Source organism: Anomaloglossus baeobatrachus, chromosome 4 (genome assembly GCF_048569485.1).
Source record: "Anomaloglossus baeobatrachus isolate aAnoBae1 chromosome 4, aAnoBae1.hap1, whole genome shotgun sequence".
NCBI classification, from domain to species: domain Eukaryota; kingdom Metazoa; phylum Chordata; class Amphibia; order Anura; family Aromobatidae; genus Anomaloglossus; species Anomaloglossus baeobatrachus.
This window is the reverse complement of record NC_134356.1, coordinates 566,268,829-566,295,816: the sequence shown is the minus strand read 5'-3', so window position 1 is coordinate 566,295,816 and position 26,988 is coordinate 566,268,829. Positions and strand designations below refer to the sequence as shown.

General features: G+C 45.0%; 1 protein-coding gene across 1 annotated transcript in view; it reads left to right on the top strand.

The window, feature by feature from the left end:
• IGDCC3 (immunoglobulin superfamily DCC subclass member 3) overlaps positions 1-26,988 on the top strand; it is a 248,679-nt gene that overhangs the window by 84,304 nt on the left and 137,387 nt on the right. The window contains exon 2 of the mRNA XM_075342856.1: positions 1,209-1,517. Coding sequence (XP_075198971.1) covers positions 1,209-1,517 — 309 coding nt within the window. The remainder of the gene's footprint in view (positions 1-1,208; positions 1,518-26,988) is intronic.

Genomic DNA, 26,988 nt, shown 5'->3' with positions numbered 1-26,988 from the left:
AGAGATACATCGGACTGCACTCGGATGTTATCCCAGTGCAGTGCGATCTACACACAGGCTGACAGTGGAGGAGATGGGAGGATTAACCCCTCCCTCTCCTCCGCAGCGCCTGCACTCAGCTTCACAGCTGTGACCTGATCGCAAGATCGGGTTACAGTCGCATGACACCCGGCTCACGCTCGCAGCAGAGCCTGAGCCGGGGGACATTGGCATATCGCATCCGATGCTCTCTCATCGGATGCCATACGCTCGTGTGAGTCCAGCTTAATACTCAATGTGGACCTAGGCTGTGGCTCAGCAGGGAAGGAAACTGACCACATAGCACAAGGTCACTTGGTGAAGTCCTGAACCCAAGGCATGACCCATGGGATATTTTGGGTTAGACTCATTACTTTAGTGTCTTTTAAGTAACTATGTAATTATGACCCTCTGCTTCCATTTGCATAGTTACTGGGCTGTGATGTGTGGGGAAACTTCTCCCCACAGCCCAGTCACTCAGGAAGACTGGGGTTGGCCTCGGTGATGTCAGGTCAGCTGGAAGTTGATGTGACAGCACCGGATCTCAGAGGTCACGGAGCCCGGAAGGGTGACTTTATGGGGATGAGTGGGCCGCAATAGCGCCGCTCAGAGGCAGAATTGGTAACATAAGGTATTTGAGAGAAGCCTAGTTTCTGAACGTTATATCGATGTGGCTAGTAAAGCAAAGTAATGAACAACCTCTTTAAAGAAGACACATTGTTGTAGGCACAGAAGAATTCTGTAAACATACTTTGCAAATATGTGTCAAACATATTGTACCAACATTTTTAAAAGGGGATTTCCTTTCCAGACAATTGATTTTCATTATACTGTAGTATCCCAAACCAGATGGATTTTTATGACCCATATGTAACTGTAATGCTCAATTGTAATATTTCACAAGGCTTATTGTAAAAGTATTAGCAATCTTTTTTTTTTGCCTAGAACCAATATATTCTGAAGCAATGTACAAGTTTATGAGTCTATACAATATATGTACAAATGTCACTAACTACTATTTCTAAAAAAGTTCTACTATCTGTAAGTATGATAATGGCCAGTACCCACATTTATGTACATCCCGCCCAAAACCCACACAATAATATCATAGGTGACATAATTGTATATAAGTAATGGAAAGATGGAACTTGACAATCATCTTGAGTAATAACTGTCCTGTTCAATCACAGGTCAAGGACACTCGGTGGAGTTGGCATTTACAGCAGAGCCCAGTGATGAGGTAGCAGTACAAGGAGAGCCTCTGACTCTGCTGTGCTCTGCAGATGGTATCCAGCCCATTACTATTACATGGAGGAAGAATGGTGCTCCCTTGTGGAATGAGAAGGCAGAAATGTTTCCACTTCCCAATGGTTCTCTCTATATCCCTTTCTTCCATGTCAATATGGAGAATGGCTCATCTGACCAGGGTGAATATGACTGTGTGGCACAAAATCGTTTTGGCACTGTCGTGAGTCGCAAAGCAAGAGTGCAGGCAGCAGGTAAGCGATTAAAACTGTGCCCTATACTCACCAATCCTAAATAACATACTGTATGTAAAATAATATACACCAACAATTTGTTTTGTTACTGAGTATAATTAAGCCCATCATGTGTGGCACTATGATACAAAACCGCAAACCAGAGGCTGAATGAGAGTGATCTAGGCAGAACTTAACCTCTTGCCATATTTTTTTCATAAGCACTACACTTAAGCTGGGTTCACACACAACGACAGCGACAACGACGTCGCTGTTACGTCACCATTTCCTGTGACGTTACAGCGACCTTAGATGATCGCTAGTAAGCTGTCAAACATGTAATTTTAAGCAGCAACGGAGCAGCAATCATAGCAACCTCGACGGTCGTTGTGCGGTGTCACACACGTCGCTATGCGACGACTCAGACCTTGATAGAGGCGTGGTGTTTACCCCTAGACATGTTTTGCGTTACCTCTTTTCACGCCCCTCTGTTCCGATTGGTGATCGCTACAGCGCCTTTGTGTTGACTTTTTTCACGCCCCTCTATTCCGATTGGTGATCACTACAGCGGCGCCTGATTGGGTGACCGTGCCAAATAAAGGAAGACGCAGTAGTGAGCTTTTTAAACACGCAGTTTGAATCTACTAAGTGGAACAAAGAATGGAACTTAAAGAATGAAATCACTGTGACGCCTTTGGCAAGGTACCCAATCGGAACGCTGTTGTAACCACCAATCGGAATCGTAGGGGCGTTGTAAAATACACCGCAAAAACACGCCCTTGTCCTGCCTTCAGTCCTACGTCACTGCCTTCAGTGTCGTCACGACCGTCGCTGCTGCGGTGTCAAACACAAGGATGCTGAGCTTATCATCATGGCGCAGCGGGATAGCAGCGATCAAAAAATGACCTGGAATATTCAGGAGCGAGCAGCGATTTCGCAGCAGGGGTCTGATCGTTGTTATGTGTCACACACAGCGACGTAGCTGTTGAGGTCGTTGCTACGTCACAGAAAATGGCGACTTAGCAGCGATGTCGTTGTCGTCGTCGCTGTGTGTGACACCACCTTTAATGTTATAATGACTGGCCATGACACCCCACACACTGCTCACATGCCTTAAGGCCAAGTCTCACTAAGCAACATCGCTAGCAACATCGCTGCTGAGGCACGACTTTTGTGACGCAACAGCAATGTTGCTAGCAATGTTGCTGTGTGTGACATCCAGCAACAACCTGGCCCCTGCTGTGAGGTCGCTGGTTGTTGCTGAATGTCCTGGACCATTTTTTAGTTGTTGCTCTCCCGCTGTGAAGCACAGATCACTGTGTGTGACAGCGAGAGAGCAACAACTGAATGTGCAGTGAGCAGGGAGCCGGCTTCTGCGGACGCTGGTAACCAATGTAAATATCGGGTAACCAAGAAGCCCTTTCCTTGGTTACTTACCTTCATTACCAGTGTCCGCCGCTCTCACGCTGTCAGTGTCGGCTCCCTGCTCCCTGCACACATAGCCAGACTACACATCGGGTAATTAACCCGATGTGTACTCTGGCTAGGAGTGCAGGGAGCCAGCGCTAAGCGGTGTGCGCTGGTAACCAAGGTAAATATCGGGTTGGTTACCCAATATTTACCTTAGTTACCAAGCGCAGCATCGCTTACACGCGTCGCTGCTGGCTGGGGGCTGGTCACTGGTTGCTGGTGAGATCTGCCTGTTTGACAGCTCACCAGCAACCCGTGTAGCGACGCTCCAGCGATCCCTGCCAGGTCAGGTTGCTGGTGGGATCGCTGGAGTGTCGCTTAGTGTTACGGTACCTTTACCAAACTCTTAAAGAGGTTGTCTTATGTAAACAAGCTATCGGTCATGCACAGGATATGTGGCAATGTCCTCCCAAAGCCCCAAGTAAAGGAAGGAGTCAAGGTCTAAGTTAAAAGGACACTTATGGTATGTTCCCACATTACAGAATTGTTTGCAGATTTTCTATTCCTAAAACTGTATCTCTTGGCAGGAAAAAAACTGCAGAAAAAAATACATATTTTTGCCGGAGTTTCGCATTTTTTGATGAGTTTTTTTATGCATTATGATAGGAAGAACACTGCAAAAAACACAAAAGCAATCACTCACTGTTTGAGCACCATTTACACAATATGAGGGCCAAACAGCAATATTCATTCCTGACATCCTATAGTTTAAGTGTCAGACCCAAGGACAGTCATGGAAATTAATATACTGTAGCTTAACTATAATCTGGGCCGTTTGGTTTATATTGTGGTTTCCAGCATTTGGAAATACAGCCTCATAATGTAAACTAAATATACTGCATTATAGATAAACAGATATGAATGTTTTTATGACCGTCATGCAACAATACAGCTGGTAACAAAATTGATGACAGTTCTGGTACTGTATTCCTATGCTTATGGTGGTTCTGGTGTCGTATTCCTGTACTGATGGTGGTTCTGGTGTTTTATCCCTGTATTGATGGTGGTTTGGGTGCTGTAGTCTTGTACTGATGGTGGTTCTGGTGCTGTATTCATGTATTGATGTTGGCTCTGGTGAACCATCGTCAGTATAGGAACACATCACCAGAACCACCATAAGTACAAGACTACAAGTTCTTAACTAGAAGAACCAAGCTTAGTACAGCAATAAATTGCAATCTGAAGTAAGACTTATACATATTTTTGTTGCAAAAACCTACAACGTCTAGTATGTCCTTAACAATGATAAGTAGATACTGGAAGTTATTGTTAACAGTTATTATCATACTATGTACAATATAGGAACCACAGGATTAATGGTACACAGGCAGAATCACACATACACATTTACACCCATGTACCTTATAGATGAAATCTTCAAAGATTCAGGTATTCTCTTTCTTTTCATCTTCATCTTGCCCAGACTTCATTATGACTTCAAACAGCCATAGCTCCTCTCTGCCCACTTCCCTCTTCTCTGGACATCTGCAGCACATTCCGACACAATGGCCTTAAAAATAAGTTTTTCTAATATGCTCTCTGCACTAACATATCTGTCCATAAAATACCTTAAATAAGCTTACTATAGTATGTGTCTTCCGCACTGTCTGCTTAATGAGACATAACCACCACACTGTTTGCCATTATCAGCTATAACCGCCACACCACAGCTGTTCCCTTTCCAATGTGTTCACTTACACTCTCTATATTGCCACACTGTTCCCCTGCCATACTAACCTCATCCCATACTGTGCCCCATCTTCATACTATGCCCTCATACTGCCTACCACACTGCCCTCTTCTACCCCCCCACAAGCGCATCATATCATGTCCCTCACAGTCCATCACATAATGTCCCCCACAGCCCATCATATAATGTCTTTCACAGGCCCTCAAATCATGTCCCCCATTTAATGGCCACATAATAAAAGAAATAAAAAAACCCTTATATTAAACTAATCGAGTTTCCCTGTACTCCGCTGACGCCCTCTCTTCTGTCTTGCCACCTCACATCCCCTGCATGCTCCCTTCTCCAGGAGGGCTCAAGTCGAAAGTAGCCTGCAGTCTGCTGGAACTCCCGGTGGGGCAGGGAGCTGATTAAAGCTCCTCGACTCCTGTCCTGGACAGCGCTCACATCCATTGTATTTGTGTTTGCTCTGCCTACACCTTGTCCCTGCCTGTTTTTGCAGTAGCCCCATTGAGGATTGAAACGGTGGTTGGGCAATCAATGTATTGCACCATCTTGTAACAAAGTTAGAAGTACATTATTAGAGAAAAAAAATTCTTGTTTTGTCGATCTGTGCGGGTCCCAAATTTAAGACCCTTACCCAAACGTATTAGGTGATAATGTGTTTTCATTGGACAACACCTTTCATGAAAAGCTACCAGGATACATTTTAATTAAAAGACAGACATCTCAACAGGAAAAAGTAAAACAAATGAAGACTGGGAAACAAAGATGTCCGTGTAACCCTCACCATTTAGACAAGTGGGAGTGGACCCACAGGACCACAGGGGGGACCTGAGCTTACCCTGTCATGGGAGCGGCTTAACTAAGCACCTTCCGGGTATTTGTGGAACCCTAAGATGGTGAGAATGGGCTTGGCTGCTGGTAGACACCAGGTACCACTCCCAGGGCAGTGTCCAGGACTGTGGCAGCTGACCCCCAGGATCGCAGAAATGGACTCAGGTGCAGGCATGTACAGTCACTGGTGCAGACTGGTGCAGCCGGGACAGCAGATGCAGACAGGATGCATTGTACAGGCAGGCACGATGGGTACAGCATGGACTGACAGATACGACTGGGACACAGGTACGGGTTAGGTACAGGTAGTGGAGTCAGTAACAAACTGACTAAATATGTTGCACAGGTATCTCTCCTAAGGGGAAGATGCCTTAAGTACCTGGCCCCTCTCAGCCATTGACTCAGAGGCACGTCTGGGTAATTGTGCACTGGCTCTGTAAGAGGTAAGGAGCGCACACCCAAAGCGCACTCCCAGGAGACCTATGTTCCATGCACAGGCCTCAGGAGCCAGAGGAAGCAGGAAAGCACATGGCTGGCAATGAGAGGCCCAAAAGTGTGCAGTCCGACTGCGGCGGTGAGTGTGTCGGTGTCAAGCAGAGTGAGTGTGTCGGTGTCAAGCAGAGTGAGTGTGTCGGTGTCCAGCAGAAGAGAGATAGGACTATGCCAGGATAGTGGCATTACAGTCTGCGTGAAATAGTATTATGTTTTAAAGAACAGAGCCTCATTATTCATAGAGTAACTAAACTTTTTTTTTTTTTAAATAATTTTGATATTGTCCAGTATGGTCAATTTTTATTAGGGAATTTGTCTTAATTCCTGTTAAAAAAAAAATAGTGACTTCCGAAACCTTTGCTTTTCTCCAGTTTAATTTCCTGCCATTAGCTGCATTGATATTTTAGCATCATTTGGAGTACAGTTGATGGCAGTGATCCATCAGCACCTTTCTCCTCTCATTAGTGTTGTGCGTAACAGAACAATCCATCTACAGAATCCCCATAGTTATTGAGATACAGGTGCTGAGCGCTGACCCATGTCGACTGCCATCATCTGTACTCTAATGAAGCCCCCTCAGTGCCCATTCCAAAAGTAATACTGACACATGTGTTCCACCCCACAAGAATATAAAATGTGGTGTATACTCACATAATCCCTGGACATGAATCCTCTTTTCCATTGCACATACAGCTGGCTGGTACAGGTGGCAAAAATCAGTGACCAGAATAAAGCACCAGGGGGAAATAGAAGATTTTTTGGAAAGCTAAAGCTTAATGAAGCCTAGGTGTGTCTGTGCTTCTCCATTCTCCATAGACTTCAACTGACAGCTGTAATCTGTCACCTCATCGAGCTGACAGTCAGTCTTTTTTTGATACAGACAAATATTAGCTTTTTTTTAGTGAATGATGAGATCAGGAGGCAGAAGGGGTGGAGAAGTGGCTCATAAGTGGGGAAAAAAATCCTCCATTTTTTTTCTGATTACATAATATGTCTTATTTCTTTGGTTGTACTATTAACTTGTGCTGGGTTTGTTGAATGACAGACAGCATTTAAGTATATGATATTTCTATTATTTTTATTCAAAGAAAAGTGCAGACACATAAAATCCATTAGTTATTATTATTCATAACTCGGTGCTCCAGTAGTCACTTTCCACTATACTAACGGAGGAAGGCCGATGTGATAATGAGAGGAGGTCAAGATGACATAAATAATGTGCCGAGGGGAAAAGAAATGTCAAGGGCAGAAATCTGTTATTTACAGTGTATAAGTAAGAAAATCCTCCGCATCTCCCTTGTGATTAGTAGAATGTGGATGTGGAAAGATCTTTGTTGTGTAAAAGGCTTTACGTAAGATATGTAGAAACAAGAGCAAAATAGGCAACCTTAAAGGGATTGTCCACCTCATTTACTTAAATGCATGTATTTGGGGCTACAAATCTTTTTTTGCAATTTAATTTTATTGAAATGTTTGCACTATTTTGCATTTATAAGATCTTTTTATGCTTGTATAGTCAACCTTGATGTGGTCTGGGGTCATAAATCAAATAACACTAGCTCAGAAGAAGACAGGTAGAAAGTGACACCTCTCCCTCCAGTCAGATTGAGCTCCCTGGTGGATTCTCAGTTACCACATTCTGCAGCCAGCAATAGACGGTACAACAAAGAGAATACAGAAGGCAAACGGTTAAAACATTTTAACAAAACCCTATTACAAAAATTATTTATTGACAAATATACATGCATTTAAGTGAGAAAAAAAGTCCCCAAAGGTAGAAAACTCATTTAACCCCTTAATGACTAATGACGTCTATAGCACATGATTTGCAGGTGCCAGTTCCTTAATCATGATGTGCTATAGACATCATGTAGTTGAACTGTCACTGTGTGAAAACACACAGTGACAGCTCGGTGCTGACAACAGTCACTGACTAACCCATTTAACTGTACCCCACCCTTTGATCGCACCTCCCACACATTCACCACTGGAGCTCAGCACAACTAACAGCCAACCTCCTGCAGCAACAGCCAGCCAACCCTCTCGATACATTGATTGATAGTGATAACCCAGGATGCAGTAACCTCGGTATGTATAAGTGCCCATCTTTAAGCCCTGTTTTGCTTCTTTTTGCAGTCCCCTAGCCCTTTTAACCACCATTTTACAGCACAAAACTTTGGGTCGCCATAGACTTATATGGCTTTCGGGCATCTGGGCTTAAGTTTGGGTTCAAGTCTGGTCCTGAACAGGACTTTTTTTTAAACTCGGACAGACCCAGCAAACCTGAGCATCTGTGGGTTCAGCCGTCTGTAAAGATAAGCATTGCAACATCCTGCAGCCTGAAGCTTGTTCACAAACTATAGGTTGATGTAATGTACAACGTGCCCGATTTTTCAAAGTTTTCACATCAGTTTTCTGGGGTAAAAAGCTTTGAAATGACGCAAAATGTTGGCTCAACTGAAGGTGGGGCTAAAATTTTGTGACTTTCGGCGTTCTCAAATCATTGTCACTCAGCGACGATTAAGTGGGCGGAGCTGGGGTGGGACAGAGGCCAGGCTACCGCCAATTGTCAAAGTCATGGGAGAAGAGAAAAGTGCAGTGGCCATAGCAGCGCAATATGTCAATACTTGTCACAGACTAAGATGAGCCTGATATGTCATGGACTTCTATACCCCACCCTGGAGGAGTCTCCATCTCCCACACTGGAAGAGCCTCCATCCCCCACCCTGGAAGAGCCTCCATCCCCCACCCTTGAAGAGCCTCCATCCCCCACCCTGGAAGAGCCTCCATCCCCCACCCTTGAAGAGCCTCCATCCCCCACCCTGGAAGAGTCTCCATCCCCCATCCTGGAGGAGCCTCCATCCCCCACCCTGGAAGAGCCTCCATCCCCCATCTTGGAGGAGCCTCCATCCCCCATCTTGGAGGACCCTCCATCCCCCATCTAGGAGGAGCCTCCATCCCCCACTCTGGAGAAGCCTCCATCCGCCACTGTGGATGGACCTCCAAACCCAACCCCAGATGGGCCTCTGTATCCCACCCTGGACACCCTGGAAAAGTGCAGTGGCCATAGCAGCGCAATATGTCAATACTTGTCACAGACTAAGATGAGCCTGATATGTCATGGACTTCTATACCCCACCCTGGAGGAGTCTCCATCTCCCACACTGGAAGAGCCTCCATCCCCCACCCTGGAAGAGCCTCCATCCCCCACCCTTGAAGAGCCTCCATCCCCCACCCTGGAAGAGCCTCCATCCCCCACCCTTGAAGAGCCTCCATCCCCCACCCTGGAAGAGTCTCCATCCCCCATCCTGGAGGAGCCTCCATCCCCCACCCTGGAAGAGCCTCCATCCCCCATCTTGGAGGAGCCTCCATCCCCCATCTTGGAGGACCCTCCATCCCCCATCTGCGAGGAGCCTCCATCCCCCACTCTGGAGAAGCCTCCATCCGCCACTGTGGATGGACCTCCAAACCTAACCCCAGATGGGCCTCTGTATCCCACCCTGGACGAGCCCCTATACCCACAAATTTTACTCCAGCAGGAACTGGATTATGGTTTGTGTGCACATGGAGAGGTACACCACGTATCCAATACTCCTGATGCATTAAGACATGTTCGTCTCCTCCTTAGCACTTCGGTAAGTCTTGATGAATTAGGACTAAAACGTTCCATTTTCCAACCACAACTGCTAGAAATTAGTTTCAAGAATCTACTACTCTTTGAGTAAAATATTTTTTTCTAACATTGTTTTTGGTGTTCCACCAACTTAATTACAGATTGTGCCCCTTGCATATACTTGGTAAAACTATTTCCTTCAACTTAACCCTTTATGCCGCAGTCGATTTTAATTTTCATGTTTAGTTTTTACTTCCTTTTCTTCCAAGACATATAACTTTTTCTTTCTCCTTTGATATAGCCATATGAGGGTTTGTTCTTTTTTGTGGGATATGTTGTAGTTTTGAATGATAAAAAAGTGGTCAAATTGTGAAAAAACTACAATTCCGCCATTGTTTTTGTTTTTAATTCTTTCATTCTGTATTAAAATTGACCTGGGAACAATATTCTACAGGTCTGATTGATTAAGAGGAAGATTTAATAATTTAGATTTTTTTTTCAATTCTTTAAATATTATTTTTAGACCATTTTAGGGAATTTGAATTTATTGTCTGATTGCTTGTGTCATGCGGTGTTCAGGTCCAGACTCATTAGGTGTCACGGCAGTGCTGGGCTCTGTTCACACTGCAGAGCCTGACAGTCAACCTAATGTCTCCTAGTTGTTCAGCCAGAGCTGGGCGTCGGCTGTTTAATGTGCTCTGTTGCTCAGTCCTGCAGGAGTTAATTCCTGGGGAACCCTGCTAGGAGCTCAGGTTACCAATTGCCAATCAGTCATCTACTTAATACACAGGATCCTGGATCTCACTATTCAGTGCCGATTATAGCTTCAGATTTAGCTCCAAGCGATATCGGTCTTGTTGGTGAACCTGTTGATGGTTTTCTTTGTTGTGATATGTTGAGTGGTGTCAACATTCCCCTGTTGTGCGTTACTTTAGTCCCTTTTTCTTTATTTCCCTGTACACGTATTGTCTCTCCTTTGTGTTTGAGTGTAGTGTGTACGAGTTTCCACTCTCCCTTGTCTGTGTCATCTTGTGGGGTTTTCGTTATTGGGTTTCCTGGCCTGTCCCGAGGGTAGGGGAGAGGGGGAGTAAAATCAGGGCTTGGACAGGAGTCAGGATTACGCTGGGGGCTTGGACCTGGCTACCATCAAGCCTACCTCTGAGATAAGGTACAGCGCAGGGTCCCAAGTCTGAGGGCCAGCCTAGTGGCCCCTGGTTTGTCATTACATACTCCGAGATAGCTTGTTCTATATATTGCATTTGTGTATAGAGAAAATGACAGAATGCAGTATGTAAAGTATATATAGAAAATAACAGTTTCACGTAATTCCCAACCTGTGGACAGGCTACAAAATAATACTAATATGGCAGGCACAGGGGGTCTTCAGCAGACCATGGGTGGAATAGCCACCCATATGCTCCTCATGATTGTATTGCAGAGAGGGGCATTTCAATCTGAAGAGTCACATATTTATACACAACAGGAACTAAAGACACTTCTGAACGCATCTTTATGGAACTAAACACACTTCTGAATCCTGTTGTGTATAAATATGTGACTCTTCAGATTTTGTGTTATACCATGCCTGATGAAGAGACCTGAGTAGTCTCGAAAGCTTGCAATTATTACCATCTTTTCAGTTAGCCATTAAAAGGTATCAACCACTGAGGACTCTGTTCTTTTAAACAATTTTTTTATCTCTACTGGCTAACACGGTACAAAGATATATTTTACTTGTGTAGTGCTAGACTTTTTCGCAGGAGAGTTTTATTAACTGATTGTTCTACAAGATGTGTGAAAAGGAACCAGTCACACTCCGGCATCTCCAACATCGCTTACCATATGATAAGCCCAAATGGTGGAGCAGTTCAGGTGTTTTATACCTCCGGATAACTTGTAATGATTTTCTGGCATCTTCATGCATTTTGAGAAGTCTTGAGAGTGAGCATCCTCATTCAGACTCAGCCCAGTTCTGCTTTCCAGGAATAGATAAAAGATGGACTAGCTAAGGTTTCATCCAGAAAGAGCTGTGTGCATATCTTAGAAAATCTTTGTCTGACTTTGTATATTATGCAGTAGATGTCTTCAAACCAAATTAATTCCCTATGACTATTGCAGAACCAAGGCAAATTACTGCTAATTTGCCTAAGGCTGGAGTCACATTAGTGTATGGCATCCAATGCGATATGCTATGATCCTCGGCTCAGGCTCTGCTCCAAGCATGAGCCGATTGTCATTAACTGTGATCCGATGCTGCGATCAGATCACAATTGCGGAAAAGAGGGAAAGACTGATCTCTCCATCTCCTCCATTGTCTGTCTATGCGTATATCACACTGCACTCGGATGTCATCCGAGTGCACGGATGTCATCCGAGTGCAGTCTGATGTTTCACATGCACCCATACATTGCACCCTCACTTGAATGTCCGATTAGACCTGAGGCAAATATCGCAAATCTGAGCTGAATCATTTACTAATATCAGGCTGACTGCAATGTGAGCTTTTCTTGCATTGAACTTGTGCGAGTCATATGCAAGTGCTTGTAAAAATTATGATTGTGAAATGGCACCATAGATTGGACTGTAGCTAAATATGGTAAAGGTAATTTAATGCTTACCTCCGTTCATGACCATATCATGAAAATGTGGTCATAAAGGGTGTATGGATTGGGATCAGTAACTAAATCAGCTCCATACACGGTGGGTGCATACTGTATTATACAGTTGGCATCAGCCAGTAACTGCAGGGATCTGAGCTAGATCCAATTGCTGCAGTGAAAACCCTCAGATGCTGCTGCAAATAAGTGGCTGGAAAGCAGCAAGAGGGCGGAGGCCTTTATTACTCCATAGCTCCCCACACTGCAGCATGATTGCAGTGTGCCTATTTATTACTAGGGCAACTGTAATCCTATTTAAACCCACTATGTCTGTCTCAGATCTTCAAAAGAGATTGCAAAGTATACAATATACTGTAATACAGAAAACCACTTAGACCCCAACAAGCCCATAACTGATCGTCCCATGTAATGAAAAATTAGACTCGGGTATATAAAACAGAGCTCTCTTTATTTGGAGATTTAATAACCAAATCTCATCTTTTAGTGGATGGTGGTCAGTCACAGCCCAAAATATTAAGATAAAACCACTGAAATAAACCACAGTAAACCAGCACAAAGCGTTGTGCTGCACCCGGTCCTGGCGCAGGTAAGCTTTTGTATCACAAACCATCAACATTGTTAAACTGACCGCAAGGAGGAGCAAAGTAGCAAATTGTTCTCCGACCTCCACCCAGAAAATAAGGCATGCTTGTTAAAAGCAGCAGCATGGAAAACAAAATAACAGGTGAGAGTTGCTCCAGGTGATCCCAACTATTTTCGGCAAAATCAGTCCGGCAAAAATCAATATCTAATGCCTCTCCAACGAACACCCCAACTGCAAAGAACAAGTCCTCTTCCATCTGCATGGATGTCCATTCTCCGGGCCGCTCAAGATAAACGAATGGCCAAACATCCATACCACAGGTTTGATACCATCTGAAAGAGAGAGCATTGTTACCAAAGCAATAAAACTGGTCGAATATACCTGAAGAAACAATCAACATGTCAACTATCAATGCATTGAGTTTTATGATTGGGCAAGTAGCGGCACCAATTATGAATAGATGAGCACCAAATTCCTAGGCCCGAGGCCAATAAACTTTAAGGTAACATAAATAGATATTTCATGAAAGGGGAACCATCTCTATGAGGTAAGAAAGAATGGCCAGAACGGCGAAAAAAAGATAAATAGTAACTAGGGACAAGAGGAAAATTGGCTAAGGATGGCAAATAGAAGTACCCAAGAACCAATACTTGAAGGCTACGTTGTTTGACCTTCGAATCCTAATGCAAAAGCCCAATCACAGAATTGACATTATCATAACAAAGACCACAGGGACTTGTTTGGGAAACAAAAATTATATTATTCCACTTCTACTCTTTGATCGGGACTCTGTATGTCTCGCAGTATGCAGGAACCAGCGCAATGGTACAAAAGCACACCCTCAAGAAGTGAGCACCCACCTATATATATATATATTTTATATATATATATATATATATATATATATATATATATATATATATATAATGCAAAAGGTTTGGCTACCCTACCAACTTTTACTTAGACTAGTGTAAATTAAATAATACTATTGCTAACCTGTATTTCCTTTATTTTGAATCTTAACATAAGCAGCAAGTAGGTTTGTTGTTTTTTTTTATAAATATTTATCAGGTCTTACCATTTTCGGAAGCAAATACTTAATAGTGGACGTATGACAAAACAGTGATCTCCCACGAATACCAATCTCACCGTGTTTTATTGTGACCTTACCACATTGCATAGCCACCGAAGACCTCACCAGCATCATCGACTGTACTTTCCCCTTCCCACATGAGGGATGGAAATGGATACCCTCCACTCGGGCATTGGGGACAAGCTCTCAGAACATAATGAAAGCGAGAAGCAATGGTATTTCACTAACTAAAACATAGCGAACCCAGAAACAAAACACTAAAGAACAATTACCTAATGAGCTATATTACCGAACGGTGAGAGGGGGGCTATGACAAATGGTTTAAGCCCTTAACCCACAAAACCAGCATCATAAAAAAGATAAATTCCCAACTCAGGAACTGAAGTAAGGCAATTATAGGAAATTAAAATCTATCAAACCATTAGGTCGACTTTCCCTAAAGTTTTGTACAATACAATGACGAGGGGAATTTAAACTGTCCATACTGGGACCTAACTCAGAGCTCTCTGACTGTAAGCAGCACACTTACCATTGAGCTATACACACAATCACAGCCAAAGATCTAATTTGAAAGGAACAACCAACGAGAGAAAATTACACCAATGCAAGGGTTACTATCCAAACCGAGCCGAAAACAACCCATAAGCAAAGAATGTGAATCCGAATAGGGAAACTCTGGTCTGAACATAAATTAACAAAAAGTGTTTAATAAACTTGACAAGATTTAAATCGTCCAGGTGGTGTATGATAGAAAGATACCCGTCACGTAATTAATGACCCATTCAAGGAATTAACAAAAATGGCTCAAAATAATAAGAGGAATAAAACAACTCAAAGAAAGGAAGGTTTCATAATTAACGTCCATCTGCAAAGCGACTTCTTCACGTGTCCACAGCTGGCCAGATGCTTTTTCTTTTTAAGGTCCCCCTGCATCTGGCCAACAATGGACTCACTTCAATTCCAAGTCTCTCTCTAGCAGGTTTCACCCACTTGCCTGTCTGTTGGATCTCTGTCACCAGTTAGGTATCTTTACTGATTTTGCTCTCTGGTCCTTTACACACACACCTAATCTAACAATTTTTGACTTATTTTTCACCAATGAATTTTTATTAACAATTTTTGACTTTTGAGAGTTCATTAAATCACTTTTTTGAGCCACTTTGCCCAAGGAAAGTAAGCTGCCAAATAATTCTGCACACCTTTACAATGGTGGTGATATCTTTAGGCGACAACCTCCCTTGTTACACAAATACACATCGCCTGATCTGTTTCATCCAATAAGCATTCAAGTTTATACAGCTTAGAGTTGGAAAATTTGTATACAAATGATGATATGGTAAAAATATTCACTGGCCTAATAGTTGTGCACACAGTGTATCTCAATAGAATATTGATAACTGTCCATTCTGATTCTTATGTTGGATACTTGTGGAGTCTCTGTCTTTCAGGAGCTATTATAAGACATTTGTAGATTACCACGAAGAGTCAGCGGTTCTACAATCACATGCTGAGTAAATTGGCTGGAGATGAACTATGGACACAGCTCCCCTTTCCTGCTGTTTATTTGCATCCATGGGTTGGGGCACATGGAGAAGATTTAACCTGTCAGGGGCTTGAGCATGAGCCACTGACATCAAATAATGGCACCATTTATAGTTAGGATGAAATCTAAAAGGATTAGTGTGAGACAAAGAGGATGCATGATTTTATGGGTCACCATGCAAGGCATTATTAGGCTTCAACACCAAAGGAATGTAATTACAAGCTAAAGGACCCAAGCATCATGCTGGCACCCAGCTAAAAACATCCCACCATTATCTGAGGCTGCTCATTAGGAAGGATTTTAAGGTGGCCTCTTAGTTATTTCTGCTTCTGAAGGAAAGTTCACAGAGGTGGAAATTCAGCCCAGTCCTTTGTATGGGAGCTACTGTCTGTTGCGCCAGTGGTATGTGGCAGAGCAAGATCCTCTTTACGCGACAGGAGATCAACACTAAAGTTTTCGACCAGTTTTCCAGTGCCAACATGGCACATAAGTGAAAGTGTTGACTGCACAAATTCCAGAATATTGGTATTAGCCATTTATACTCATTATATGGAGCATACATAATATATCATTGTGTGCTCCCAATCTGTAGGTTAAAAGTGAGGAAGACTTATGAAGAAGATTGTCTCATAATTGTTTTGAAAAATGAATCAGAAATATATGGAGTTAATATACTGATATATAGTTATCTTTTCCAATACCTTTTTGAAAAGTGTTCCAAGAATAAGTGAGGCTTATCCTGTTTCCCAAAAAATAATGTGACGCCCTGGGCAAGCCAGGGGTCACAGGTCATGACACCATCACACCCTACACCCCGGATAGGTACACCAAAGCTACACAAAATTCCTTGTTGCCTTCCTCCAGGGGCTGATGTCCACACCAGGGGGTGGGCCAAGCGGTTGGCTCCGCCCACCGAGGAGTTCACAGCCCTGGAGGCGGGAAAACCAGCAGTCCAGCTAGGGAAGTGAAGGAGTAAACAGTAAAGAGTTGAGTGGAGAAAGTTCAAAGTGAGAGGAAGGAGAAGGAGGACAGTGAGAGTAGTGACAGAGAAAGTGACAGTTGAGAAAGCCTGAAGTTGGTCCGGGTGTGTGCCCTGGACTGAGAACAGCAAGGTTAGCGGACGGCGGTGACCGTCTGCAGGAGAGGCTGCTTGGAGGTTGCCGAAAGGACCGTGGACGGGTGGTGGCCCGGCGGTACCGGAGCGGTATACGAAGAGAAGCCAGCACCATTGGCAGGGGCCTTTCGGATCCCGGCAAGGCTAGGAGTCGCCGTGAATTTGCCAAATCCGTCAGTGAAGGGGACCTCTGGGTCTCCCAACAACCAAGTCCCGATTGAAGGCAACAGTCCAACCGTTAGAGAGAGACACCGCCACCGCCAAGGCACCAGTTTCTCAGGGCCAGCGCCTGCGGGCAAAGAGGGGCTCCTCCGGCCCATATCCAAGCCGGGGAGCGGGTTACCGGTGGGAACCCATCGCTACCAACATAGACTTAGGTGCAGGAAAAGGGACCGTCACTGTCAACTACTGGGGAAAAGCAACAGCAGCCGTCCGTGGGAACCGTCTTTCCAGCCGTGTGTTTTACCGAGAACTGTGTCGCTGTCTCAGGCTGAGTGAGTACCACAGTGCCGTGAGGCACAGCGCTGCCCCCGCGTCCCTGCACCCCACCAAGCCCTGCACCGGCCCCGCCACCCCTCATCCCCCAACTCATCACTGGGCCCCGGGACGACCACCCCCCTACCCATGGAGGGGAGAACCAACAACTTTGCTGCTCCCTGTCATCGCTCTCGGGATCCCTATACAGAGCAGCGGTGGTGTCTATACAATCACCACAACCGTGGGTGGCGTCACGGACAATAAACTATCCCAAAAACCAAACCCCTTTCACTCACGGGCGAGGAGCGCCGCTCGAGTCCCCGGGATCCGGCCCATCGCTCGAGCCACCGAGCAGCAGCAGGCCGCAGCAGCAGCGGCGGCCGGACCCGAGCAGTGGGAGAGCGCAGCGTCCCCTCCTCCGCCCGCGACAATAAGACCTACCCCAAAAATAAGTTCTAGTATGATTTTTCTAGATTTTTGGAGAGTGCTTGAAATATAAGCCCTACTCCAAAAAGAAGTCCTAGTTACAGTCACGGCTAATGTTAGGGGGAGTTAAACTGCGAAATTTCTCAGGGTCCCCACTCTCTTAGGGACCCTAAAGGCTACTTTACACGCTGCGATATCGGTCCCGATATCGCTAGCGTGGGTACCCGCCCCCATCTGTTGTGTGACACAGGCAAATCGCTGCCCGTGCCGCACAACATCGCCCAGACCCGTCACACATATTTACCTGCCCGGCGACGTTGCTGTGACCGGCGAACCGCCTCCTTTCTAAGGGGGCGGTCCATGCGGCGTCACAGCGACGTCACTGAGCGGCCGCCCAATAGAAGCGGAGGGGCGGAGATGAGTGGCCGGAACATCCCGCCCACCTCCTTCCTTCCTCATAGCGGCCGGGAGGCAGGTAAGGAGAGGTTCCTCGTTCCTGCGGGGTCACACATAGCGATGTGTGCTGCCGCAGGAGCGACGAACTACATCGTTACTGCTGCAGTAATGATAATCGAGAATGGACCCCCATGTCACCGATGAGCGATTTTGCACGTTTTTGCAACGATGCAAAATCGCTCATCGGTATCACATGCAGCAACATCGCTAATGCGGCCGGATGTGCGTCACAAATTCCGTGACCCCAACGACTCCGCATTAGCGATGTCGCAGCGTGTAAAGCGCCCTTAAGTTGTATGCCAAGATTCAGATTGTTTAAGGACTTTTGATGACTTCACAGTCATGCGACATGATGTAATCAAAGGTCTCTTAATTGCAGGAGTCTAAAATAACTGAACAGGAGACAGCCTGGTATGCAGGACTGGCAATAGAAAGAAGAGGAAACAAACTGGGCAATTTCACAGGGCCCCCATTTTCCTAGGGGCCCTAGCGTTTATATGTTGATGATAGGACTGCTTAAAGACCTTTGTGACATCACGTCATGTGACCAAAGGTCTCTTAGTTGCAGGGGTCTAAAGCTGAAGAGGAGACAGGCTGGTGTGTATGTGTGTAGATAGATAGATACACACACACACACACACACACACACACACACGTGTGTTACACAAAAGATTTGGAGAGTTATGTTGTTGTTCCAGAATGTAATATGATTACATTTGAATAAATGTTCATTTTTTGTTCAAGAATAAATATGGGTTATTGTTCATGAAAAAAATAAGACATCACCTGGAAATAAGCCCTAGCCCATCTTACGGAGCAAAACATAATATAAGAGCCTATCTTATTTTTGGAGGAAAGCGAGTATTTATATCCAAGTGTTCAGCCATGATGAGGTGATAGAAGGAAGAGAAGCCTGTCTAATTTACCAAGTATCTTAAAGGGAAGGTTCTGGAATATTATATAATTTGGATAGGTGTTCAATATCAGATCATTGGGTCTGACACTCGGCACCCTTATGATCAGCTGTTATTAGCTCCGGCAGCGGGCAGATGTAGACACTGAATTAGAGCAAAGCTCCGTTAACAAGTAAGGGCCACTGCCAGAAATTGGAGCTATTCTGCAGTCCTCCATGCGCGTGCCGCAGTAATACTGCACCAATCTGATATTGATGACTTATCCTAAAGAGAGGTCATCAATATCATAGCTCTAGATGACCCCATTAAGCCAAACGTCTCAATGCTCATGCACCATTTTGATAAATATGACTCAATTTCTAAGAAAATGGCCATCTTGTATGGTATTATCACTAGATATCCAACCAGATTCATACTGTCATCTCTTCCAAAGCATGTAGTATTTCATTCACTGACCGAAATCCCAGGGTGATCGTTAAAATGTGAGTTTATGTCTTACAGTGATAAGTGTAATGTTACATCATGAAGCAGATACACTTTCTAATATATTTATCTGCTATTGCGGATCCACGTGCTCCAGAACACACATACAGGTTACTTACCACTTAAATGGTTTGATTTCTCCAAATAATAATGTCTGTGGAATCAATATTCTAGACTTATTATTATAATAATTTTTAAGTTTTATAATGTTGTCATGTACAATTGACTATAAAAGTATTGAACTCATTTGAATAAAAAGGCCTCAAAATATGACTTGAGATGAACTGTATACTGACTCTCACGGTCATCTCTCTGTAGTGAGAGACTAGTGACAGGTATGGGACAGATTCTCTTTGCCTTGGGGAGAGGGTTAATGTCAGTATTCCTTGCCATCAAGTATTCACATGACATTCCCAGGTGTTTCCGGTTTAGACCACTCCCAGTCCCTATATACACAATCTGCTCCCAGTAGAGGGTGTCGGTAATTCACGTTCATTTGGATGCTTGGCCAGGAGGTGGAAGGAGCTGGTGGAGCCCTCTCTGCAAGTTGCTGTGTAGGCTGCAGTCCTGTTGTTGACTGCAGCTACCCGTTATTTTTCCCCTGTCTGTCTCTCCTTTCCTCGGTGTGTTATTAGTGCAGTGATGGGGCTAGCGTCCCTCACTTGCCAGCTCACAAGACAGGGCTATTACAGGGTCTGCTAGGGTCTCAGATATTCTGTTCGGTGACACTTGCATAATCTGTATAGGGACTGGCATGAAGTGTAGGGAACAGTTGCAGGTGAGTGAAGGAGGTGTCCCATCTTCCCCCTCATTAGCGCTATGGCCCACCATTGTTAAAGTGTTCCCGGTGCACCCCTTGTTGTATTGTGTGTTGCGTCTTGTGCTATATTTTCTGTTGTCACTCGTGGGACACTGACAAGCTGAAATGTCCATAGTAATTTTTCCTTTAACAGGTAAAAATGGCTTCCGTGCACTCACCAGTATAATATGTGCAGGAATTGCTTTGATTCTCATGCTCTGTAGCTAGTGTCGCGGGCAGAGGGGCCGCGCTCGCTACGCTCGGGTCCGGGGCTGCTGCTGTTCGGTGGCTCAAGCGGTGGGCCGGCCCCGGGGACTCGAGCATCGCTCCTCGCCCCCGAGTGAAAAGGGGTGTTGGGTGGTTTTTGGGGAGATAGTTCGTGACGCCACCCACGGGTCGTGGTGATGGTGAGCACCACCGCTGCTGGTGACGGGTCTCCCGGGAGCGATGGCGGGGAGCAGCTAGGTGTTAACCCCTCCGTGGGTAGGGGTCGGTGATCCAGGGGCCCGGTATTGGACGGGGAGGCAGGATGGCCGGGATGCAGGGTTGCAGGGGCAGCGCGGCGCGGTGCCGGATGGCACTGTTGTACTCACTCAGGCACAGATTCACAGAGTCTCTGGTAAACCAAACGGCTGGATGGACGGGTCCCGCAGCCGGCTGCAGTGTCTTTGCTCTCCCCGGACAGGTTGATGGTGGCTGTCTTTCCCTGCACCACTGTGAATGTGTTGACTCCGATGGTTTCCCACTGGTAGTCTGCTCCCTGGCGTGTATGTACCGAGGGAGCCCGTTTTGCCCGCAGGCGCTGGCCCTTGGATCTCTAGCTTCTGGCGGTGGCTTTTTATCCTCACTGTGTGGACTGTTGCCTTCTGTCAGGTCTTGGGTGTGAGTGAACCCCTGGGGTCCCGGTCACTATCGGATTTGACCTTTTCGGCGGCTCCCAGCGTGGTCGGGGTCTGATGGCCCTGCCTTTGTGCTTAGTACAGATTTGCTTCCCGGCTCGGTACCAGCGGGCCACCGCCCGTCTCTGGTCCTACGGTTCGGCTGACCTGCACCACTCCTGAAGACAACCACCACCGTGTGCCGACCTTGCTGTATGTGCCTGGGCTCCTACCCAGACACCAACAGTTTTCCTCCTGTCACTTTCAACTCCAAACTTAAACTGACTACTTTTCCCGCCTCTAGGCCTGTGAACTCCTCGGTGGGTGGGGCCAACCACCTGGCTCCGCCCCACCTGGTGTAGGCATCAAGCTTGGAGGACGGCAACAAGGATTTTGTTTGACTGTTGTTGCCTAACCAGGGGAGGGGGGTGTGTGTGATGTTGTGTTTGTGACTGCCTGGCTAGTCCAGGGCGTCACATTCCCCCTTGGTGAAATGCAGACCGTCCGCGGGCTGCCCGTCCATCACCGGTTTTATTTCTGAAAAATATAGATTAACATGGGAAAAACAAACATATAACATTAAGCATACTTTTAATTCTTCCCTTACGGGAGGCTTTTCTCTTAAACGTTACCAACGGTGTAAAACATTTTTATTAACAACGGACGGGTCCTTGTTCTTCCACTCCCCCACCCAAGCAACCTACACCTTGATGCTGCCCCTAAGAAACGGGCAGCACCCCTTTACCCCAGTCCTGGTCCAGGTCACCCGAGCGGGAACGGGTACGGTGTCTCGCACCCGGCTGTCATTTCAGGGGACCCCACGTCCAGGGGGACCCCTGACCGCCGGAGGATGGTCACCGGTCCTGGTGGTGACCGGACTCCAGCCTGCTCTGCTGTGGGCCCTTCCTCCAATCTGCCTCTCCGGAGGCGGCAACGGAACACGGACCAACAAATTATTTACAAGGCCACTAGTTCGTGGTTGGCCTGCAAGTTCTCGGCCTTGTCTCTGGAAGGGGGTTAGTGGGAACACATAAAGTCCCCACGGTCTGGTCTGATCATACTACAGCTCCTGGGCTGAGGAGGAAGTAAAAGAAAGTATACAGACAATACTGTAATGGATCATAGCTAATTATTTTTGTGAGATAAAACATTTCTCTGTCTGTTTTTTTTTAAAAAAATGTTTTACCTCAAAGAAAGAATTATTTGTGATCCTCTGCTGTAATGTCTGAATACTTTATTACTTCTACCCTAGCCCAGGATATATGGTATGATCAGACCATGTTCCTGTATGGTCAGACACAACCATTACACAGCACATAGCAGGGATACATATATAAGATTATCTCAGTACACGAACATTGTTTTAAACACATCCAACTGTGAAACGTATTATTCATTTTTCATAATATATTGATTAAATTAACTTTGTTTATGGGAAAACCCTTTTAACTTCTCTAACAATCACCTGTCAGGGGCCCCCATACATATTAGACTGTTGGCTGAACCAGTCAATATTGGCGGGTCTAACCAACATTAGTCTAATGCGTATGGGAGCCATCACTATGTACACCAGTACCCCCTTCACAGCATGATATCCCAAGGTGCCACACATTATGATTTCCCAAGGTACTGCTCTACACATACGTTATGATCCAGCATGTCATTCAAGACAGCGCAATAACCAATTAAAAATACAAATGCTCACTTAGATCCCTTTCCATAATGAGCAGAAATGATCTACAGGTCTTCTCTGATCTGTGCTTTGTGTAAATTGGTGCAGAAAACATGATGAAGTGATGTTATCTTGAGGACACAGGTACAGCTGAAGTCGGTCATATCGTTGACTCTAAGGGGTACTTTACACGTTGCGAAATCGCTACCACTATATCGTCGGGGTCACGTTGTTAATGACGCACATACGGCGCCGGTAGCGACATCGCAACGTGTAAATCCTAGATGGAACAATGAACGAGCGCAGAAGCGTACAATGTCGCTGATCTGTGTAACGTCGTTCATTTCCATAATGTCGGATCGACCGCAGGTACGATGTTGTTTGTCGTTCTTACAGCTCCACACATCGCTGTGTGTAAACCCGCAGGAGCGACAAACATCTCCTTACCTGTGTCCCGACGGCAATGCGGAAGGGAGAAGGTGGGCGGGATGTTATGTCCCGCTCATCTCCGCCCCTCCGCTTCTATTGGCCGATTAGTGACGTCGCGGTGACGCCGAATGCACCTCCCCCTTGAAGGAGGGATTGTTCGGCAGTCACAGCGACGTCGCTGAGCATGTATGTGCGTGTGAAGCTGCCGTAGCGATAATGTTCCCTACGGCAGCAATCAACACATATCACATGTGCGATGGGGGCGGATACTATCGCGCTGGACATCGCTAGCCGATGCTAGCGATGTTGCAGCGTGTAAAGTACCCCTAAGGACAATGGGACAGCTCCCCAAAACATGGAATGTCCCACAAGAGGTGGAATGGTAGTGAGCTGGCCTAGTGATGACTGTATAAATCTGTATGTAGTGAGGATGGAGGTGACGGACGGGTGGTCACCGAAAACTGAGGACGGAGGCGACGGGTGGTCACTAAATACTGAGGATGGAGACGACAGGAGGTCATTGAATGCTTACGATGGAGGAGATGGCCGGTCACTGAATGCTGAGGATGGAGGAGACGGGTTGTCACCGAATACTGAGGATGGAGATGATAGGAGGTCATTGAATGCTTAGGATGGAGGAGATGGGCGGTCACTGAATACTGAGGATGGAGGAGACGGGTGGTCACTGAATATTGTGGAATCTGAAACATTACTTTTTGGATGACTGACAAATAGATGTAAAGACAATGAAAGCCATAAAAGAGGAATTTTACAGTATACAAAATTTTAAAATACTGTATAGGACTCATGTACACTGCAGGACCATACTCTCAGAGGCTATGTGGAAGCTTATGATGTCCTCCTTGTACTGCCGCATAAAACATTCCCTAAATAGGAAAAATGTACAGAATGATACTTGATTTAATAGAGCATGGCTTATTTTTTTCTTCTCTGTTGGATACAAACAAGATATGCCATAAAAAAAACACTTCATAGGTACAGTAGAAGTCTATGGGTGGTGTAATACCACTCTATACAACTTCTACAAAAATGAAGAAATGTCTTCTTTGCCAACAATATTTTTAATACTGAGGATAGACTGGCTGAGAATTAACTTCCTAAAGAATCTCCCATCCCCCCACTTCACCATTATGCCTTTAAGATTAATGGGGCCCCTTCTTTTCCTGTTTTGAGCCTCCTGTCCCTTTGAAGCAGGATTGTGTTTATAACTTTGTGAGGATTCGCTTGCTCATTTTTAATGTGAGCTTGTGACAACATATTATGTTTTATGGCAGACGTGATACTTTGTGGCAAACTTAGTTTGTTGCAATCCAGGACCATTAATATCATTAGGAGAACTATGGTCAGATCTTTAGTCTGTTACCAACTAAGCAAAGTTATGTTGTGTTTGAAACTAATTAGTCGGTGGAAGCCAATTATCATCCTGATTGCATTTTAGTCCCTTTATTAGACGTTGAATACTTTTTATACCCTCCAAACGGCGAGCTGCATTAGCTTTACACGGTAAGAACATCTTCAATAATTTCTTTCCAATTATAAGAGGCTTACAAACACCCCATTATTATTGAGGAATGCTCATTAGGAAAGACTGTGACCTGTTCTTTCAGTCTCTGGCACAAAGTTCACAGAGGCGGAAGTTTAGCCCAGCTCTTTATATAGATGCCACAGTCGGATGTTCCAGTGGAATTTGCAGGAAGATGATCCTGTTTTCACAGAGACAGAGCAACACCAAAGTTTCTAGACTAGCTTCCATGTGCCAGCTTGGCATACAAAGAATGAATGCTGACTTACACATTCCAGAATTCTGCTGCCAAATGTTCATAGAAATGAAGAATCTTGGACAACACTCCTGGGCTAATTTGAAGTTCAGACGGTTCTTGCCTCTTGCTGTATCTGGTCCATTACATCCACCATAACAGAAGTCCAGAAGATAATGCAGATAGCCCTCAAGTAAAAGTTCTAAAAAGTTAAACATTTTAATTCAGTGATTTGTTATTTCTGCTAAATACAAGTCATTTTCAAGTATAAACATGGCTTATACAGTTAGGTCCAGAAATATTTGAAAAGTGACCAAATCTTTGTGATTTGGACTCTAAATGCCACTATTTTTAAATTAAAATGAAACAATCAACATTATTGCATTTGGTTGAATCTGAGAAGAAAGTACAGCACTGTACACTTCAGAATTCATCCGGCTGCTTCTGTCTTCAGTCACATCATCAATAAACACTAGTGGCCCAGTGGTATTGGAAGCCATGCATGCCTGGCCAACACACTGCCTCCACCCTGTTTTACAGAGGATGTGGTGTGCTTTGGATCATTAGCCGCTCCAAGCCTTCTCCATACTTTCTTCTTCCCATCATTCTGGTACAGGATGATCTTAGTTTTATCTGGCCAAAGAATACTCTTCCGGAACTGAGCACTTTCTTTAGGTATTTTTTGGAAAAGTCTAAATTGGCTTTTACATTTTTACGGCTGATTAATGGTTTGTACCTTGTTTTGAAACCACAGTATTTGTCTCATGAAGTCTTCTCTTTATGGTAGACTTAGATACTGAAACTCCCACTTCCTGGAGAGTGTTCTTCCCTTGGGTGGATGTTGTGACAGGGTTTTTACTTCACTATGGAAAGGTCTGCAATCATGCACTGCTGTCTTAAGTGGATGTCAAGGCCTTATTAAGTTCCCAAGCTCACTAATGTGTGCTTTTTTTTGTAGAATGTACCAAACTGTTGATGGTCTGTTTCTCTTCCATTGAGAGCTCCTTTAACCACATGTTGTGGATTCACACCATCAACCTCTAAATGCAAATGCCACAACTAGAATCAACTCCAGACCTTTTACGTTCTGAATTGATGATAGATTAATGAGGGAATAGCCTGTGCAGCACTTTAAAGAGCTTTTACTATAATTGTCCAATTACTTTTGGGCCCTTGGAAAAGAGGCAGCTACATAGTATAGAGCTGGAAATCCTAAACCCTTATTCCAGTTAGGATGTTCATACCCTCAAAGTAAAGCTGAGAGTCTGCACTTTTATCCTATATTGAGTATATAACTGTAGCTTGAATTTTTTTTGGTAAACAGCTAAAATGCCAAAACTTGTGTCACTGTCCAAATATTTCTGGACTTACGGTAAGTGTCCATAGCCAAAACATTGCATTACAGGATTAACACTACATTTTTGCAATTTTTTTGGTTATATAGGTTTTTAATAACCTTTACAGTTTAATATCACCTATTACTTTCTTTTAATAGGAACATACAGTATATCCAGGGATGAACTTTAAAACAATCCTGCCATTTTAAAGCATACAACCTGCCTCTTTAAGGCTGGTTTCACACTACGTCTTTTTAACATCCGTTGAAAACGTTATTTTAGCGGAAGTACGGATCCAGTGCAAATGCGTTTTCATTTCAATGCATTTGCAATGGACTCGCGTCCACCTGCGTTTGCGTGCGTTATAGTGCGGATCCGGTGACTTGCAGTTTTTTAACATGTTTCAAAAACGCTACTTGTAGCGTTTTTGAGCTGCGTCAAAATACTGCAAGTCACCGGATCCGCACTATAACGCACGCGAACGCAGGTGAACGCTGGCGTGCTGATAGACAGGATCCTGCTTTTGTACTGAGCATGCCCAGAAAGTACTGAGCATGCCCAGAACCAGTCTCGCGTGATCTGTCTCTCTCTCCTCCTCCCTCCCTCACCCTCTCTCTCTCTATCTGTCTTTCCCCCTTCCTCCCTCCCTCCCTCTCCCCCACCTGAGAGCTGCGGACACTCGTAACCAAGGTAAATATCGCGTAACCACTTCTCTTAGTTACCCGATGTTTACGTTGGTTACGCGTGCAGGCAGCCCGGCTCCTAGCAGCTGCAGACACTCGTAACCAAGATA